The 17,255-nt window shown below is 45.0% G+C and overlaps 1 protein-coding gene and 2 non-coding genes across 4 annotated transcripts in view; 2 read left to right on the forward strand and 1 right to left on the reverse strand.

The window, feature by feature from the left end:
• Positions 1-351: 351 nt before the first annotated feature.
• LOC125134726 (U6 spliceosomal RNA) lies at positions 352-458 on the forward strand. The gene has a single exon (XR_007136738.1). It is a non-coding gene; the product is annotated as a U6 spliceosomal RNA (small nuclear RNA).
• A 1,244-nt stretch (positions 459-1,702) lies between these two features.
• EFCAB14 (EF-hand calcium binding domain 14) overlaps positions 1,703-17,255 on the forward strand; it is a 43,439-nt gene continuing 27,886 nt past the window's right edge. For both annotated transcript variants that reach the window (XM_047789170.1, XM_047789171.1), the window contains exons 1-3: positions 1,703-2,896; positions 4,539-4,687; positions 10,730-10,875. In XM_047789170.1, the coding sequence (XP_047645126.1) occupies positions 2,715-2,896; positions 4,539-4,687; positions 10,730-10,875 (477 nt within the window). In that variant the 5' untranslated portion in view covers positions 1,703-2,714. The remainder of the gene's footprint in view (positions 2,897-4,538; positions 4,688-10,729; positions 10,876-17,255) is intronic.
• Positions 12,542-12,727, reverse strand: LOC125134773 (small nucleolar RNA SNORA73 family). The gene has a single exon (XR_007136774.1). It is a non-coding gene; the product is annotated as a small nucleolar RNA SNORA73 family (small nucleolar RNA).

Consider the following 17,255-nt stretch of genomic DNA (forward strand, 5'->3'; position numbering starts at 1 on the left):
TTAGCTCTTTTTTTTTTTTTTCATGGATGCACCTGTGGCATATGGAAGTTCCCAGGCCAGGGACTGACTCAGGGCTGGAAATGCCACTTATGCCACAGCTGCAGCAATGCCACATCCTTAAGCCATTGTGCTGAGCTGGGGATCAAACTCATACCTTCACAGCGACCCAGTCACTGTTGTTGGATTCTTAACCTACTGCACCACAGTGGGAAATCCAGTTAGCTCTGTCTTCAAGAAGCTTTCAGAATGCTCACCATCTCCACTACTGCCAGCATCTTTATCCTTCCCTCCCTCTCCTCCAATTCTCTTTCCCACACAGTAGCTAGAGTGATCATTTTAAAATCTAAGCCAGGGCTCCCTTTAGCAGCACATATACAAACATTGGAACAACACCGAGAAGATTTGCATGTCCCCTGCTTAGGGATGACATGCAAATTCGTGAGGCATTCCATATTTGTTCTGCAGAGCAGAAACAGATTCACAAACTTTGACAACAAACTTATGGTTACCAAAGGGACGGGTGGGGAGAAGGACTGTCCTGGGGGTTCGGGATTGGCATATCCCACACAGCGGCATATGGAATGATTGGCCAACGGGGACCTGCTGTATAGCTCGGGGAACTCTACCCAATATTCTGTGATAATCTACATGGGAAAAGAATCTGAAAAAGTATGGATGTGTGTATATGTATAACTGAATCACTTTATTATACAGCAGAGATTATCAACATTGTAAATCAACCATACATCAATAAAACTTTGAAAACTTGAATAAATAAGTAAATAAATAAATACATAAATAAATGCTAAACCAGAGCTTAAAGCACCAGTGGTTTCCCAAAGTTCTCACAGTGGTCCATAAGGCCCTACATGATCGGGCCCCTGATGCTTATCCGACCTCATTTCCCATCCCGCTCCTCTTGCCCTTCAGGTCCAGCCACACCAGGTCTTCCAGGTCACTTTTTCCTCCTGACCATTGCACAACTCACTCCCTCGCAGCCTCTCAGTCTCAAACCAAAGGTCCTCTTATCACAGAGGCACTCCCTGTCCCCTTATCATATTTCAATTTCCCCCATAATATTTATCACCTCCTGACATTTAATATGTCGCTGCTCTCCCCCCACTGCAGTGTAAACTGTAGGATTAGGGTTGGCACTTTACTGGATGTCTGGTATTTTTATTTGCTAAATCTGGCAACCCTAAGCAAGAAGGCAGGGACAGTGGTTATTTTGTTCATTGCTGTATCCTCAGCAGTAGAATTGCTCCTGACACGTGGTAAACTCTCAATAAATATTTACGCAATGAATGAATGGACGTGTTCAACCGGGTCATTAATCTGTAACATGCCCAAACCTTTAATAAACAACATGCGAGCCAGAGGGTTGGAACCTCTAGGCTGGGTTTAGTCCAGTTCACAGCTGGCGGTCGGAGCGGCCGATGAACTTCCTAAGCAGGTGGAGCAGCTGGGAGCTTTGCCTGAACCGCCCCTCCGCCTCCTGCAACCGAACACTCCCGGAGTACAGTGAGCGATAAATCCCCGAGGGCTTTTCTGCGGGTAGGACCTCCCCAACTAGCAGGCGGGACCTACCCGCGCAGGAGCCTGGGCCCTTTAACGCCCCGCCTCCCCATCGCCCCTCGCGCCTCTGGTGTTACGTCACCGAACCGGCGGCCAATGGGAGCGCGCCTTACTGGCAGGCGGTGCTGGCACCGCTGCCAAAGGGGAAGTGAGCTGGGGTTGGAGCGATGGCCCGGGTCTGGACCCCGCGGCCGCCGCCTCCGCCGCCGCCGCCTCCGCCGCCGCCACCAGCGAGTCAGGAGCAGCTGCGTCCGGAGCCGAAGCGGGGACCGGAGTCGCGGCTGCAGTGGAGGCGGCGCGTTTGAGTTGCCGAAAGTCGCCGGTGCCGGAATACCTCAAACTCGGCGGGAGCGCTTCAGGTGGGCTGAGCCGCTGACGCCCCTCTTCACCTGCCCCCAGGCCCAGACACCAGGGCTGGGGTCTCCTCAGGCGCGGGACTGGTTCCTGTGAGGCTGAGCCCTGCAAACAAGAGCTCTGGGTCTTCCTCGGCCTCCGGCTCCTTTCAAGCTCAGGACGGAGGCCGGAGATCGGTGATCTCTCAGCCCCGAGCGTTTCCTGTGTCCGGGTTGCAGTGGCTGGGAGCCCCCTCCTGCTGCCAGCCAGGAAGGGACCAGTGCGACCCCACTGTCTTGCTCTGCACCTCCTCCTCTTCTCCCATTCAAAAGCAAGTTTCTTTTCCCTTTCCGTTGGAAATCTTGCCCCGGAAGACCAAAACACCCGTCCGTGTGTCCTTCCCCAGCTCCTGAAGCACCCTTATTAGTATTATCTACTGACCAGGGCTGAGAATCTCTCGTTCTTGACTTTTTATCCCCCTTGGGAGACAAAGGTTACCTCTCCTAAACACCCTCAACCTAATTGACACTCCATGCCCAGGGCTTTATCCATTTTGATCACCAGCTCCCAGGACGTCTTTATGTGACTTCCCCCAGCCATCCATCTGAGTTCCAGTTTCCTCTGGGCTCCAGTCTTTAGTTCCCCAGCGGATCTGGTCAGTCCCACCCCTGGGTGGGAGTGACCAGAGGGGCTCTGGCCCAGAATTCCCCACCCTGGAAGGCAGCTCCAAGGCATCGAGAGAATTGGGCATCGGGTACGAACCTGGCAGCTCAGGAGTGGGTGCCCCACTCACCCCACACAAGAAAATGAAAAAGCGCAAAGAGCTCAATGCATTGATCGGCTTGGCTGGGGACAGCCGGAGAAAGAAGCCCAAGAAAGGCTCAGGCCACCGCCTGCTTCGCACCGAGCCTCCTGACTCAGACTCTGAGTCCAGCTCAGAGGAGGAAGAGGAGTTTGGTGTAGCTGGAAATCGCTCTCGCTTTGTCAAGTGAGTAATGCAGTGCACAGAGGTGGAATGGGGAAAAGGTATCTCCCAACACGACCAAGGGGGCAAATTAAAGGGAGGGAGAAGGAAGTTCTTAAGAAAAATTTTAAAAAAGCACGTAGACCTTGGAAGGCACAGAGGCAGAAAAGCTATTAGGGAGAAGATGAGTTCAGGTTCTGGATGAAGGATAAGTTAGAGATCTGTCTTGAAGTGTACAAAAGAGAGCTCTGAATCTAGGGTAGACGGTGGACTTGGGGAATGAGCCAAGAGCCCAGAGAGACCAAAGTGGGAGTAGCAAAGAAGCCAAGAATAGGGGCAGAGACCAGAGGAACTTGGGGGACCAGGCCTTCTGGTTAAGCGTAGGAGAGACGGGGATCTTAGGACTGCAGATTATTTTTTGCACTCTTGACGGGTCTGAATCTCGGTGATGGGGGAATATGGTGAAGGACATCCTGTGGAAAGTGTGAGCCTCGAGGGTAGTGGAGGGTGGGGGACAAAAAAAAGAGGCAGCTTTTTCTCAGACCACTTTTAGCTGTGCAACCACTAGACAGATCCCGTAGTGAGAACAAGGATGTGGGTTTGGGGAGTTAGGGTAGGAAGGGCTGAAGGGCTGAAGGGCCTCTTCCAAGGAGCACATGAAAACAGTCTTCTGAGGATGTGGAAGCAAGGGCTAGGCAGAAATTCGGAGTGCTAAAAGAGATTGAATCCTCTGTTTGAGGTTTGCTTGCTTCGAGGGTCTGTGTCCTTTTATTTTGTTAAAGGCAGAGTTTGGTTTCTAATGACCTTTGCGAGATGCGGTTGTTCAGGGCAATCCTAGGTTTGGGCTGTGAAGATCCAGTGAAGTAGGAGTTCCCTGGTGGCCTGGTGGTTGAGGATTCAGGTGCTGTCCCTGCTGTGGCTTGGGTTCAGTCTCTGGCCTGGGAACTTCCCCATGCCCTGGGCTCAGCCCCACCCCACCCCATCCCCCAAAAAGAGAGAGAGAGAGAGAGCTGATGAAGTAGAATAGTAAACTGGACCAGTTACCTTGTTGGGTTAGTTCAGACCTTGAATGGAGATTGAAGGTGGGTGTGAAATTTAACCCCCTTCTATGTTTCCTTCCTTCTGAGCCAATAAGCTGCAGCGTACCGGGTGTCCACTTAAATGTACTGTTGTAATTTTTTCATTCGAGTTGCAGTTAAACTTGCTCAGAAGTTTGTAGAGTTTCTGTAAGCAGAAGCAAGTTCCTCTGGAGTGAATATGTACTTGGGAGAAAGAGCGAGATGAGCGAATTACAGTTCAGGGACGGAAGGGCAGAGCAGCTGGTCTCTACGCTTCCCTGACCTGAGCCGTTTCCAAAGACCTGCACTGATGATGATAGCAGTGAGCTGCAGCGCCCACGGGCGCCTCCTGTAGCTCACAGGAGCTCCCTCTGGTTCATGTGAAGTTTGAAACCTTTGTCCCCAGTATATGACCTCTTCCTAGGCGATATTATTAGTCACTCTCAGCCTGCTATTCAGGTTTAAGTCTGTTACATTATGTTCCCTGGTAAATCAGCTGGTTGTTCATTAGAGAAGGTAAGTGCATGGCCACACATGCATGCTATTTCGAATAAAACGGTATTCATAATCACTTTTGTACTTCTGGTTGAATTTGTTCTTATGACCAGGGGAGACTATTTACGATGCTGCAAGATCTGTTATCCCCTCTGTGCTTTTGTCATCCTCGCCGCCTGTGTCATGGCCTGCGTTGGCTTGGTGTGGATGCAAGTTGCTCTGAAGGAGGACCTGGATGCCCTCAAGGAAAAATTTAGAACAAGTAAGTGGTCACCCTTTTCATCGTGTAATTGTGGACTCTTCCAGGTTGTAGGACAAATTGAACCACAGTGAATTAAGAGTTTTGTCCACTCTGATAAAGCAACTATATGTTCCTTTAAGCATTGTTATACTTCTTCTTCGTTGTCAGCTTGAATGCAGTAACGGTTACTCATTTTTAAATCCACAAACAAACAAAAACAGTGCTTATGCACCATTAGGACAAATAGCATTGCAGTCGACACTTAGAGTGCAGAAGGGAGGGGCTGGCTAAGGTCCTGGGCTCTAGAACCTTGGACAACCTCCACCTGTTGCCACGTGATAGTCCACAGCTGTAAAGCAGCAATAGTGACCCTGGGCTGTTTCCTTCCTCCCTCACAGGGCCCTTTGAGAAAGAATACGGAGTGTCTGTCAGACAGTTTCCTCCTTAAGAAAAACTTACAGAAACCTAGGTCTGAGCAACGCTAATAATGCTAGCCAGCATGTGTGGAATGCTTACTGTGTGTCAAGACACAATTACATACTTGTTTCATGAATGTTTAAGAGTTTAAGAGACTTGTTTTAAGTAGAAGATTTTTCTGCTTTTAAATTGTCAAGTTGTATTTTGCACATCCAGAGCCCTTTTTCTGAAAAGTGTGTTTGCGTGGTAGCTACAACCAGTTTTAACCTAAAGATCTTCCTTTAGCAACACTGAGATCTTTGGTTCCAGGTTTCAAGGGTTAATTTTCTAAACTGAGGAACCAGTTTCAAGTTGATCCCAAGCACCCTGTCTTGAGCAACGGTTAACATGCCAGGAAACTGACCACCAGGCTTTCTCAAGGTCATGAAGAAATCTGGCCCAGAACTGGAATTAGAGTTGTTTCCTTACTTCCCGTCTTAAGCCCTAGGAGATCCTAAGCTTTCTTTCGCCCCGGCTTCTCTTTGCTGCCTGCAGTTATTTACGTTCCAAACCTGACCTAAGGACCGCTAATCCTTAGTGGGTGTGTTAATCATGTTTCTAGTGATGCTGCTTTAAAAAGAAAACACTGAAATGCTGACGTTGGTTGTCTTCTGAGCTCCTGATTCAGGGAAAGGGATTGGGCAGGCCACCATTCCCTGCCAGCATCATCCTGGCCTATGTGTTTTATCAACTGCTAGGGCCAGAGTACAGTGTAAGAAAGAATGGAATTTGTATTCCAGTTATTTTCCTTCTTCATATTGTCCTTAGAAGTATTGCAAGGCGTTTTTAAGTCCGGTGTTTTCTTGGTAAGTAGTAAGCGTGACTTAGGAATGACGTTCTGCAAAGCAGCGCTTAACCATAAATAGCCGCTGATGACATCTGTCTGTGCCATCGTCTCTCTGTAACTAGTTGGGCCTCCTCCGTTTGTGCTGTAGCTTGTGGTCACACACAGCAGTTATTAATTCATACATTTCAAAACATTGCTCAGTTCTGCCTTCTAGGGATTCATTTTTTGGGCTGTTCTGTACCTGGGTTTTCAGGACACCAGTGTAATTTATATCTTAACTGATCTTTTCATTTTCAGAAAGTTTCTTAGAAATTTGTATTTGGGAGTTCCCACCATGGCTCAGTGGGTTGAGAAGCCTACTATAGCGGCTTGGGTCACTGCAGAGGTACAGGTTTGTGCCCTGGCCCAATGCAGTGGGTTAAGGGACTGGTGTTGTCACAGCTGTGGCACAGGTCACAGCTGCAGCTCAGATTCAGTCCCTGGCCTGGCAACTTCTGTATGCTGCGGTTGCAGCCATAAAATTTTTGAACATTTTTTAAAAAGAAATGCGTATTTGAAGTATGTACATGTAGTAGACCTGACAGCCAGTCAACAGACATTTATTGAGAACTTATTAATACCAATCCCTGGAAATACTATATCCAGGAGATGCCAGGAGCTGTCCCTTTGACTGTGAGACCTGCTTTCTACCACCGAACCTTCCCCAGAAACCTGACTGCATTTGTCAGCCGACTGAATGAAGCACATTCGGAATCGTCAGTCCAGCTGCTCCGTGAGCTTTGGTTTGCCACAGTCGAAATGCCAGCACCTGGAATGTCTAAAGCAAGACGTCCCCTTCCTGGAGGATAGGGGTAGGGGCCGGGGGCATAAGTCAGTCTGAATGGCTGAACCATTGAGACCTCTTGGCAAGAGTTTTTGGTAAAAATCATTCTCTTGGCTAAATGAGTTAATCTTGTTCAACTAAAATAATCTTTGTTTGAATTATGCTTCTACTTTAAATGTATTTCAGTAAGTTTATTTCTTGTTTTTCAAGAGGACAGTAGAAATCAAGACCACCTTTGGTCCGGCTTAAATACCTTTGTGAAATCCTCAGAGCCCCTTGTTCTTTATTTCAGTAAACTTTCCACGACACATGTGAGGAAGGGAAGCAGGATTGCTGAAACATCTGAACAGAAAGCAAAGCAGATAGGCTTGGTGATTTCCCTTGTGTCCAAGGAGTAACTTGATCTTTAAGCTAAAAGTGCTGATTGCCCCTGAAACTCACTGCTCAGTATTCTTTTCTAGAACCAGGCACACCAAAACACCTCCACCGTTGATCTAAAGAAGATTATTATCTATTCCCAGCCATCCCTCCTATCGCACAAGGCTAGAGTGAAGGGAATTCATTGGGAAGAGGAGGACAGTATTGATAAATCAGACGTCTCCTTTTCTGATGATCCAGGCAAAGTAGCAGTTTGGCCATTTAGTACAGAGCTTAAAAATGGCCTTGATGGAGTTCCTGCCGTGGCTCAGGGGTTAACAAATCTGACTAGGAACCACAAGGTTGTGGGTTCAATCCCTGGCCTCACTGAGTGGGTTAAGGATCTGGCGTTGCCGTGAGCTGTGGTGTAGGTCGCAGATGAACCTTGGATCTGGTGTTGCTGTGGCTCTGGCGTAGGCCTGTGGCTATAGTTCCAGTTAGACCACTAGCCTGGGAACCTCTATATGCCGTGGGTGCAGCCCTAGAAAAAGGCAAAAAAAAAAAGACCAAAAAAAAAATGGCCTCATGCTAATGAGGCCGTTAGAATATAAGCAGTCCATGACAGCTGAAGTATACCAGAAAGAATGCTGGTCCTAGAAGCAGAAGGTTTGACTGTTGAATCCTGACCTGCTCATCACCAGCTATAAAATATAGTCAAGTCACTTATTCTTCTGAGCCTTCATTTTCCCTCCCCAAAACATAAAGACGTATTTGTGCTCCTCAAGCGCTTTGGGCACTCCTCTGCCATAACATCTGTCATGCTCTGTAGTTATTCCGCGGCAACACCTTGCTGTCCGCTAGACTGAGAGCTTCAGGGTCTTTTGTGTGCCCTAGAGCCAAGTACAAGGGCTGGGCACATAGTAGGTGCTCAATAATAAGATGAGTAATTGCGTACAATTTTAATGCAAACTATAAAGACATATATACAATATTGCCATCCACATTCAAAAGGTACATACAGAAATCCCTATTTCCTGATCTTAAAAATTAAGGAGAGAGCTAGGTAAGTTCTTTTGTGTATTACTGCACTAAATTTTAAATGAATTGCTTTCCATGTTGAAAGACCATGAATTGGTAATCATAAGTTTTATTTACTACACTTCTTCCATCTATGTAATCAGAGTACCTTGTCTTATCTCTCCTAAAAACCCCCCAAATCAGATAATGAATATACTCCCCTCTTGACTCATACAGTCATTGGGATCCAGAGTGTTTTCAGGGCTTGCCAGATTTATAGGTTTATTAGTTAATAATTTTAATCCAAGTTATTTACGTGTTTGTCTTACTTCCTCTTCTACTTAAATTGTATAGATTACAAGAAAGAGACTCTCCCCCTACCTTGGGGTGTTTGACCACTTGAGAATGGCAGGCGTGTGTGGGATACATTTGTCTTTATAACCTAACTGAATGTGTGTATGAAATTCAGTGAAATGCTAAGTGCTACGTTAATTTAGACTGACGGGTAAAATATTGTTACTGCAAAAGCTGGAGGTATTCCTGTAAACTGTGTAAATCAAATGTTACATTAAAAGCACTTAGTGAAGTCTATTTATAAAGAAATCCTTTGGCACATATTTTGAAAAGTGAATAGAAATATCTAATTTCTTTTAATAATTCTGAATTTTCAGATAGTGAGGGGTTTTCTTACGGTGAGGATACCACCACCACCCCAGTTTTTAAGGGGATTTTTGTTGTTGTTGAACTTGTTTGCTTTCTTTGTCTAAGTTAATAGGATACCATAAACTGCATTTCAAACCCGACAATCATTTCACTAGACAAGCAGTTGATTTTGCTTCTTTGTACCTGGGACTGTGCTGGGCCCTGGGAACACATGACCACATCAGACCGGGTCCCTCTTCTCAGGTAGCTCTCCGTCAGTCTGGTAAAGGAGACAGACAAGTAAGCGATTACAGCGCGGTGTGTTCTGTGCTGCATGGAGTTTGGAGTGGTCAAGAGGTGATGGTGGTGCAAGGTGGGGCAGCTATTGTGCTGAATCTGGAAAGGAATGAACTGGGCTAAGGTGGCAGAAAGGAAGAAGGGGCAGGCTAAGGGCATCGAGGCAGAAAGAATAGTGTGTGTGCAGTCACGAAGGCTTCAGGAGGCTGGCGTGGCAGGAAAGTCAGCTTGGCTAGAAAGTAGAATGAAGTAACTACGGTGAGGAGAAGTATGGTTGGGAGGTAAACAGAGGCCAGATTTATTCAGTTAGTAATAATTACTGAAATGTGCCCGGTATATTCTAAATGCTGACCATGCAGAAATGAACAAAAAAAGTCCTAGAATGTACATTTTAGTAATTGTAAACTATCCGTCCTTTATGCTAGTTTTTGGTTTTCAAGAATACATACCATAGCTCATCAGATAAGTCTGTGGCTTTAAAAGAAAGACGTAGGTTTTACTCTGGAGGCCTCGTCATTATCAGTATTTTATTTGCTATGAAAAAGAAAAAACACTCTGTAAAGAAAGAAGAGAAAGCACTTTCAAGCCTCTGCCTTCAGGCTGGCAAACCTGTCAACTACCTAGATGTTGTTCCCCAAAAGAAAAGCCAAATAATATCCTACACTCCACCTAACATTTTCCTTTATTGTCTATTTCACCTTTAGCTTTCGGGTTAAGAAAACACTGTTTGGAGTTCCCGTTGTGGCGCAGCAGAAATGAATCTGACTAGGAATCATGAGGTTGTGGGTTCGATCCCTGGCCTTGCTCAGTGGGTTAAGGATCCGGCGTTGCCGTGAGCTGTGGTGTAGGTTGCAGACATGGCTCAGTTCCTGCGTTGCTATGGCTCTGGCATAGGCTGGCAGCCACAGCTCCGATTGGATCCCTAGCCTGGGAACTTCCGTATGCTGCAGGTGCGGCTCTAAAAAGGACAGAAAGACAAAAAAAAAGAAAGAAAAAGAAAGAAAGAAAACACCGTTTGCTGTTTATGAAAAAGATTTAAAATCTTAATTCTCATAACACTGCTTAATTCTCATAACACTACTTTTCTATTTGAAATAGAAAAAAAAATAGATTTAAACAGTTAGAGATATAACTTTGGCTGTCACCTGGAGCATTAGTGGAGTAAAGTTTATAAATCTTCATTGACCAATCATATAGCCCTTAATTGAGCCGGTTAGTACTTAACATTTATTTATCACTTATTGAATGCCTGGCAGCTGTGTGTAGTGCTTTACAGCCATCCTTTCACTTAAAATATCCTTCAGAAGTTGGTTAGGATTATCTCTGTATTACACATGAGGAAACTGAGCTCGAAGAATTTTGAGTGATTTGCTTAAGATAGTAAGTTACAGAGTTGAAATTCAGATCCAACTCTTTCTGCTGATGTTGTTTTTAACATTTTTAGCTCCCTGACTTTTAAAAGTTGTGTTGCCAGTAGTGAAATGCCCCAGTTAACGCTTTGATGTTAAAGATAGATATTTACATAAATAAAAGAACAGTGAAGTTGACACATATGAATTCTGTCATTTTCCTCCCAGAATTAACTTTTATTAATCTATCTTTCCTGCTGTCTGATCATTTTTTCTTCTTGGAGACATGAGGGAACTGTATGGCTGTTTATGTTTGTTCTTATTTTTGCTTTTAGTGGAATCTAATCAGAAAAGCTCATTCCAAGAAATTCCCAAACTTAATGAAGAACTACTCAGCAAACAGAAACAGCTTGAGAAGATTGAATCTGGAGAGCTGGGCTTGAACAAACTCTGGATAAACATCACAGAAATGAATAAGCAGGTAGCAAAAATGTGATTTTATTTCTGTGTAAGCTGTGAATATTTCATGTGTCTGTTAAGCATGTATCTATAAATATAGGGAATTCACTTTAGGTTGTTTTACTTTTTGAAGTGGTGTTTTGCATATGGTGATCCCAACACATTAAAGTCTGGTAAAATAGGTGATAGTTAAGTATTTCCAAATATTCAAGATGTTAACCCTTTCTGCAGAGGAACAGAGTTTTACCCATTAGAGCAGTTTAGAGAGAGTTAGAAATTCCCCAGAGCAGTGTAAGTATTAAATTTAAAAACAGTGTCATCTAACCCCCAAGAAAATTTTATAGCTTGTTTTTACTCACTAATGAGAGCTTATTTCGTTCAATAGCATGTAAAAACTCAGCAGACGCAGCCATGGAGTGTAGTGCTATATGCTATACTAAAACAAATCTGGGAACTGTCAGCAGGTAATAATTATTCTAGAATAGCATAGGAGGCAATGGCAGAGTTGGTGGAATACCTTGACCAGGCAAGCAGGCTTAGAGCCAAAACTTTTCCAGTCCCTAAATTAGCCACATCACACATTGATTGTGAAAGAGGGGCTCTGCCAGAGGAAAAGAGCAGATTCAAAGGATGTTGATGGAGCACCTGATATGTACGTGGTGCTGCAGTTGCCACTTGGTAACTCAGCCCCTATCTTCAGTGTCTGCAGTTCAGTTAAGAAAGACACGTGCACTGAAAAGAAAACTCGAGTATACCCACGGAGTGCTTAAAAATAGATGCGCCATCCCTGTTGTGCTAAGAGGATGCTCTCTTCTTCAAAGTGGAACCGCAAAGTTCAGATTCAGCCAGTGCCAGGGAGCACTGTGCTGGAGTGATGTGCTTGCGATGCTTTGAAGCCACCCTCTTCTTTCAGCAGTAGTTTGAGTGGGACAGTTCAGCACTTAAAACCAAAGATCGACGGCCCAGGGCTGTGGCTTTCAGGCTTTTGGCTGGAACCCACAGTAAGAAATGTTTTCCATCATGACCCAGTAAACATAAACATATACGTATGTAACTGAAATAAAAGGTTCCCCTTTTTGGTATATAGTCATCGTTGTTATAATTCATAAACACTTCAGAAACTGTCACGATGTCTTTATTAAGACATCTGGGTTATCATGGGCACCTACTTTCCACTTGTTAGCGAATCCAGTGCTCACTTGAGAATGGTAAAAACGGCCAGTATCTTAGTGTCATTATGACAAGTTTTTAGCTCGTAGGAACCTGAGAGGGCCTCTAGGCCTCCCAGGTCATGAGACTGTACTGTCCCAACAGACCTGCTCACACTCAAGTGTCTTCCAGAATTCCTTGTCAATTTTAATAGGCATCTGGGCAACAGAACATTCTACTACTCTGCTGGTTGTTAAGGTACAGTTCCAGGGTTAAATATTGTACCCAAACTTAATATTTTCAAGCAATACAGGCTTATCCCCCCAAAATAGTGTATGACTTAGTCATCTCTCTCTGCAAATAAAGGACCCCAAAGCACTAACTGCAGAGAAGTTAGGTGAGGTTCCTCTTCTCTCCCCAAATCAAAGTTTTTGGAACCCCAAGGGACTGCTGTAAAACAAAGCAGGTAAGAGCTTAATCCAGCAGTACAGCAAAACCAGTCACTCACTTCGGATCAGCCTAGGTCCGCGTTGCTCCAGAGCTGTTCGCTGCAGCATTTGTCTCCCCCAGTCATTGCGCACAGGACTCTGAGAAGCCGTAGGAATATGCTGATGCAGACTCAAGGTCCAGCTTCATCTCCAGCGTTGTGGGAAGGGACAGTACATCACAGGATGAAGCCCTGTGCTCCCCTGTGCCACCTGGCCCTCCCAGGGTATCCGCGTTGGAGAAGTTTATGAAAACAGTCACTTGCCCTTAATACTGTGCTGCCTTTTGGTAGCTTATTTTTTTGTTCAGTTCTTTTTTTTTTTGTCTTTTTTTGTCCTTTTTAGGGCCACACCTGCAGCATATGGAGGTTCCCAGGCTAGGGGTCTAATCGGAGCTGTAGCCACCGGCCTACGTACGCCACAGCCACAGCAATGCCAGATCCGAGCTGTGTCTGTGACCTACACCACAGCTCATGGCAACACTGGATCCTTAACCCACTGAGCAAGGCCAGGGATCGAACCCGCAACCTCATGGTTCCTAGTCAGATTCATTTCCACTGCCGCAACAGGAACTCCTCAGTCCATTTTTTAAAATTACTCATGAAGTAATTGATGGGTTGCAGCACCTAGGATTTACTAGTTAGCATTTATCCTTGGACTCTCCGTAGTAAGTGAAAAGCAGGTATTCACTCCTAGGATAAACTGTGGCCTCGCTCGTATTCACAGAGCAAATGGACAGTTTGGCCAGAGCGCACGTCAAGTGAAAGTAAACCACGGTGACTCGCTGAGAGATCATTAGCGTCTCTCTGTGGGGCACACTGTGGGTTCTTGGTAGTAGCCAGGTATGGAGTTTACCATTCTGAGGCATCTAATTATACTAGAAGGTTGTGTATTGTGTTCTGAGCTTTGAGCTCAGTGATGGTGATGGCGCTTAAGATGATAACTGCCACTCATTAAGTGCCTTCTTTATGCAGGCCACTGTTAGATGCCTTATGTGTGAGGGCACCTTTTTTGCTTCTGCAGCTCCATGAAGTAAGAGGGACTTTCTCCATTTTACAGGTAAAACAGTAAAAGGGAGGCTCAGAGGGCCTCAGTGGTTTGCCCAGGTCATGCAGCTGTGTGACAGTGCTAACAGAATACGCAGGTTGCAGGAGCTGTTTGCTTTCCAGTCTTCCACCTGTACCTCCTCTGAAGGATGCAGTAGGCGCTTAGTAGATAAAGCTGAAAGGTTGTGAAGTCAAGTCCCTACAAGGACTCATAATCATTCATCACTGATGATTGTTTTAGTAACTCTCTTTGCTTGCTACTTAAAGAACACTCAACTTTAACCCGGGGCGGGGGCAGCATTTCAGACTTTTGAAGTGTAAAATGGTTTAATAAGCACCTGGTCTATAGTAGCTATATTTAATTTTACTAATGAAAAGTTATGTAACATTCATGAAACTCATGACTCATCTTTTGGCCATAACGTAGGGCTTTTTCTTAATTATTTATACTTAATTCAACTTTTTTTTTTTTTTTTTTTTTGCCTTTTGAGGGCCGCTCCTGCGGCATATGGAGGTTCACAGGCTAGGGATCGAATCGGAGCTGCAGCTACCCCCCTACGCTAAAGCCACAGCAACTCGAGATCCGAGCCGAGTCTGCAACCTACACCACAGCTCACGGCAACGCCGGATCCTTAACCCACTGACTGAGGCAGGGATGGAACCCGCAACCTCATGGTTCCTAGTCGGATTCGTTAACCACTGAGCCACGACGGGAACTCCTTAATTCAACTTTTTAGACTCTTTGAATTGCAGTGTGTGGGTTTTAGAGGTAAGTTCTATAGTGCTTGAATCTGGTCTGACATTCTAAAGGCAGTCCCAGGTGTCAGTAACGGGAGAGTGCCCCTTATCTCTCTATTCTGATGAACACATGCGACTTTGTGTTCCCACAGATGCAGGCATTATTTCACCCAAGAGAGGAATTCTGAAAAATGGAATCCAGCTTTGCAGTTTGTGGGACAGTAGCTGAGTCCTAGTGACCAGTGTGTGGTCCACGTCTTATAAGAGAGTCAGCAGTTCTAAGTGCTGGTCGGCTCTCCAGAGCATACTCTTTGAGTGAGGGCGGCTGATACCCTGGGCCTCGAGTGATTGGAGCACAGGGAGAAGTGGCACAGCCCCTCGTCTTACATTGCTTTGGCTTTCATGTCCTCCTCTGCTTTGGAGTGAAATGGCGGCTGCCAGCCAGGCACACTGGCCGTTGGCGAAGCCATTATCTTTCTTGAGGAACTTCTGACTGGCATCAGGACAGGACAGTACCTAGGAGAATAGTTTCTACCCAGGTCTCCACCCAGAACACAGCTTGTTGTCCCTTTAAGACCTGGCCAGTTGTCAGTGGAAGGAGTTGTCCCTCAGGTGGAAAAAGATAACCACATAATTGATAGGGGTTTGGAATAATCATATCCTATCCCTGCCCATCAAGTCGGTGTAGAGCCACTTGTGTATGTGTTTTGGGGCCCTGATGTTGGGACTGGGGGGAGCCCCTCCAAGTACTTTACGACTGAGCATGTTACAATGGTCTTGGAAGGCCCAGTGGAGGGCATGGAGGAAAGGGCCAACCAAGGAAACCTGTCACACCCCCCTCCCCAATTTTGTGATGTCTTTTTCCTATGTGTTTATTCCTCTCCCATAGTTAAAATTTCATGAGTAACATGTGACTGTATTCTTATGTAAGATTTAAATGGTTGAATAAACCTAGAGCTCTCAAGAAAATTCCCCTTCTTTGTATGTGCCCCCCAACACATAGGCACACACTCCCTGTCCCCATGGTTGTTCACTATCAGTATTCTGGCTTGTGTTCTTCCAGGCCCCTTTATAAGCATTTAAAAAATCGTAATAGCTTTTTTTTTGTCTTTTTTTTTTTTTTTTTTTTTTTTTTTTGCCGTTTCTAGGGCCGCTCTCGCAGCATATGGAGGTTCCCAGGCTAGGGGTCCAATCTGAGCTGTAGCTGTCGGCCTGCACCAGAGCCACAGCAACGCAGGATCCGAGCCGCATCTGCAACCTACACCACAGCTCACGGCAACACCGGGTCCTCAACCCACTGAGCGAGGGCAGGGATTGAACCCGCAGCCTCATGGTTCCTAGTCGGATTTGTTAACCACTGCACCACGACGGGAACTCCCATAATAGTTTTTAATGTGAATTAGCTTATGGGTTAGCATGCGTGTGTGTGTGTGTGTAAGTGTAACTAAATGGAGTTCTTAGGTTTATATTCCACACATCCCTTTATTCCTTCACTATATCTGCAGCCTTAGTGATAGACATTTAGATTGTTTCTAGTGTTTTGCTCTTACAAATAAGAAAGCAGTACTTAGTCTTACACATACATTATGCACGTAATCTTTTTAAAATTTATTTTTTCTTCTAGTTTTATTGAGATGTAATTAACATATAGCACTGTATAAGTTTAAGGTGTACAGCATGATGATTTGATGTACATACTTCATAAAATGATTATCACCGTGCAATTAGTGAACATCTGTCAGCTCATGTAGATACACAATTAAAGAAATAGAGTTTGGGATGGAAATGCTATAAAATTTGGTTGTGATGATTGTTGTACAACTATAAATGTAATAAAATTCATTGAGTAATTACAAAAAAAGAAATAGGAAAAAAATGGATTTTTTTCCCTTGTGATAGAAACTCTTAGGATTTACTCTCTCTCTCTCTCTTTTTTTTTTTTTCCATCTTTTTAGTGCTGCCACTGCAGCATATGGAGGTTCCTAGGCTGGGGGTGTAATCGGAGCTACATCTGCCGGCCTACCCCACAGCCACAGCCACGCCAGATCCGAGCGGTGTCTGCGACCACAGCTCACGGCAACACCGGATCTTTAACCCCCTGAACGAGGCCAGGGATCGAACCCTCATCCTCATGGATCCTAGTCAGATTCGTTTCTGCTGTGCCACGACAAGAACTCCCAGGATTTACTCTCTTCCCATTCATCTATAACATACAGCAGGGTTACTTAAACTTACCACGTTGTACATTACATCCCTAATACTTAATTTATCTTGTGACTAGAAGTTTGTACCTTTTGACTACCTTCCTCCTGTTCCCCTCCTCTCCCCCGCCCCCTCTGGGAACCACAGATCTGATCTCTCTCTCTGTCTCTGTCTTTGTTTTTTTCAGTTTGTTTCTGAAGTATAATTGACCCATAACACTAAGTTCCTGTTAGTCAGCATAGTGTTTTGATATTTCTGTGCATGTCAAAATGGTCACCATGATACTCTAGGTACTTGTGTCGCCATACAAACATGTTGCAGTGTTGACGCTGTTCCTTACGCTTACATTCCATTCCCCTCAGTCATTTTTTCTGCAGGAAGAAGTTTGTGCCTCTTAATCTCCCTCACTTGGTTCTTTCCTTCCCCCACCTCCCTCCCCTCTGGCAACCACCTGTCTTGTTTTCTGTATCTGAAACTCTGTTTCTGTTTTGATATGTTTGTTCATTTGTTCTGTTTTTTAGATTCTACATGTAAGTGATATCATACAGTGTTTGTCTTTCTCTGTCTTATTTTGTGTAGCATGATACCCTCTGGGTCCATTCATGTTGTCACAAATGGCAAGGTTTTTTTTCTTTTTTATGGCTGAGATATATTCCACTGTGTATATTTGTGTGTGTGTGTACACTTTATCCACTTATCTTTTGATTGATGGGCACTCAGATTGTATCCATATCTTTTCTGTTATAAATAATACTACAGTGAATATAGGGGTGCATCTATCT

The sequence above is a fragment of the Phacochoerus africanus genome, chromosome 8 (assembly GCF_016906955.1).
Source record: "Phacochoerus africanus isolate WHEZ1 chromosome 8, ROS_Pafr_v1, whole genome shotgun sequence".
NCBI classification, from domain to species: domain Eukaryota; kingdom Metazoa; phylum Chordata; class Mammalia; order Artiodactyla; family Suidae; genus Phacochoerus; species Phacochoerus africanus.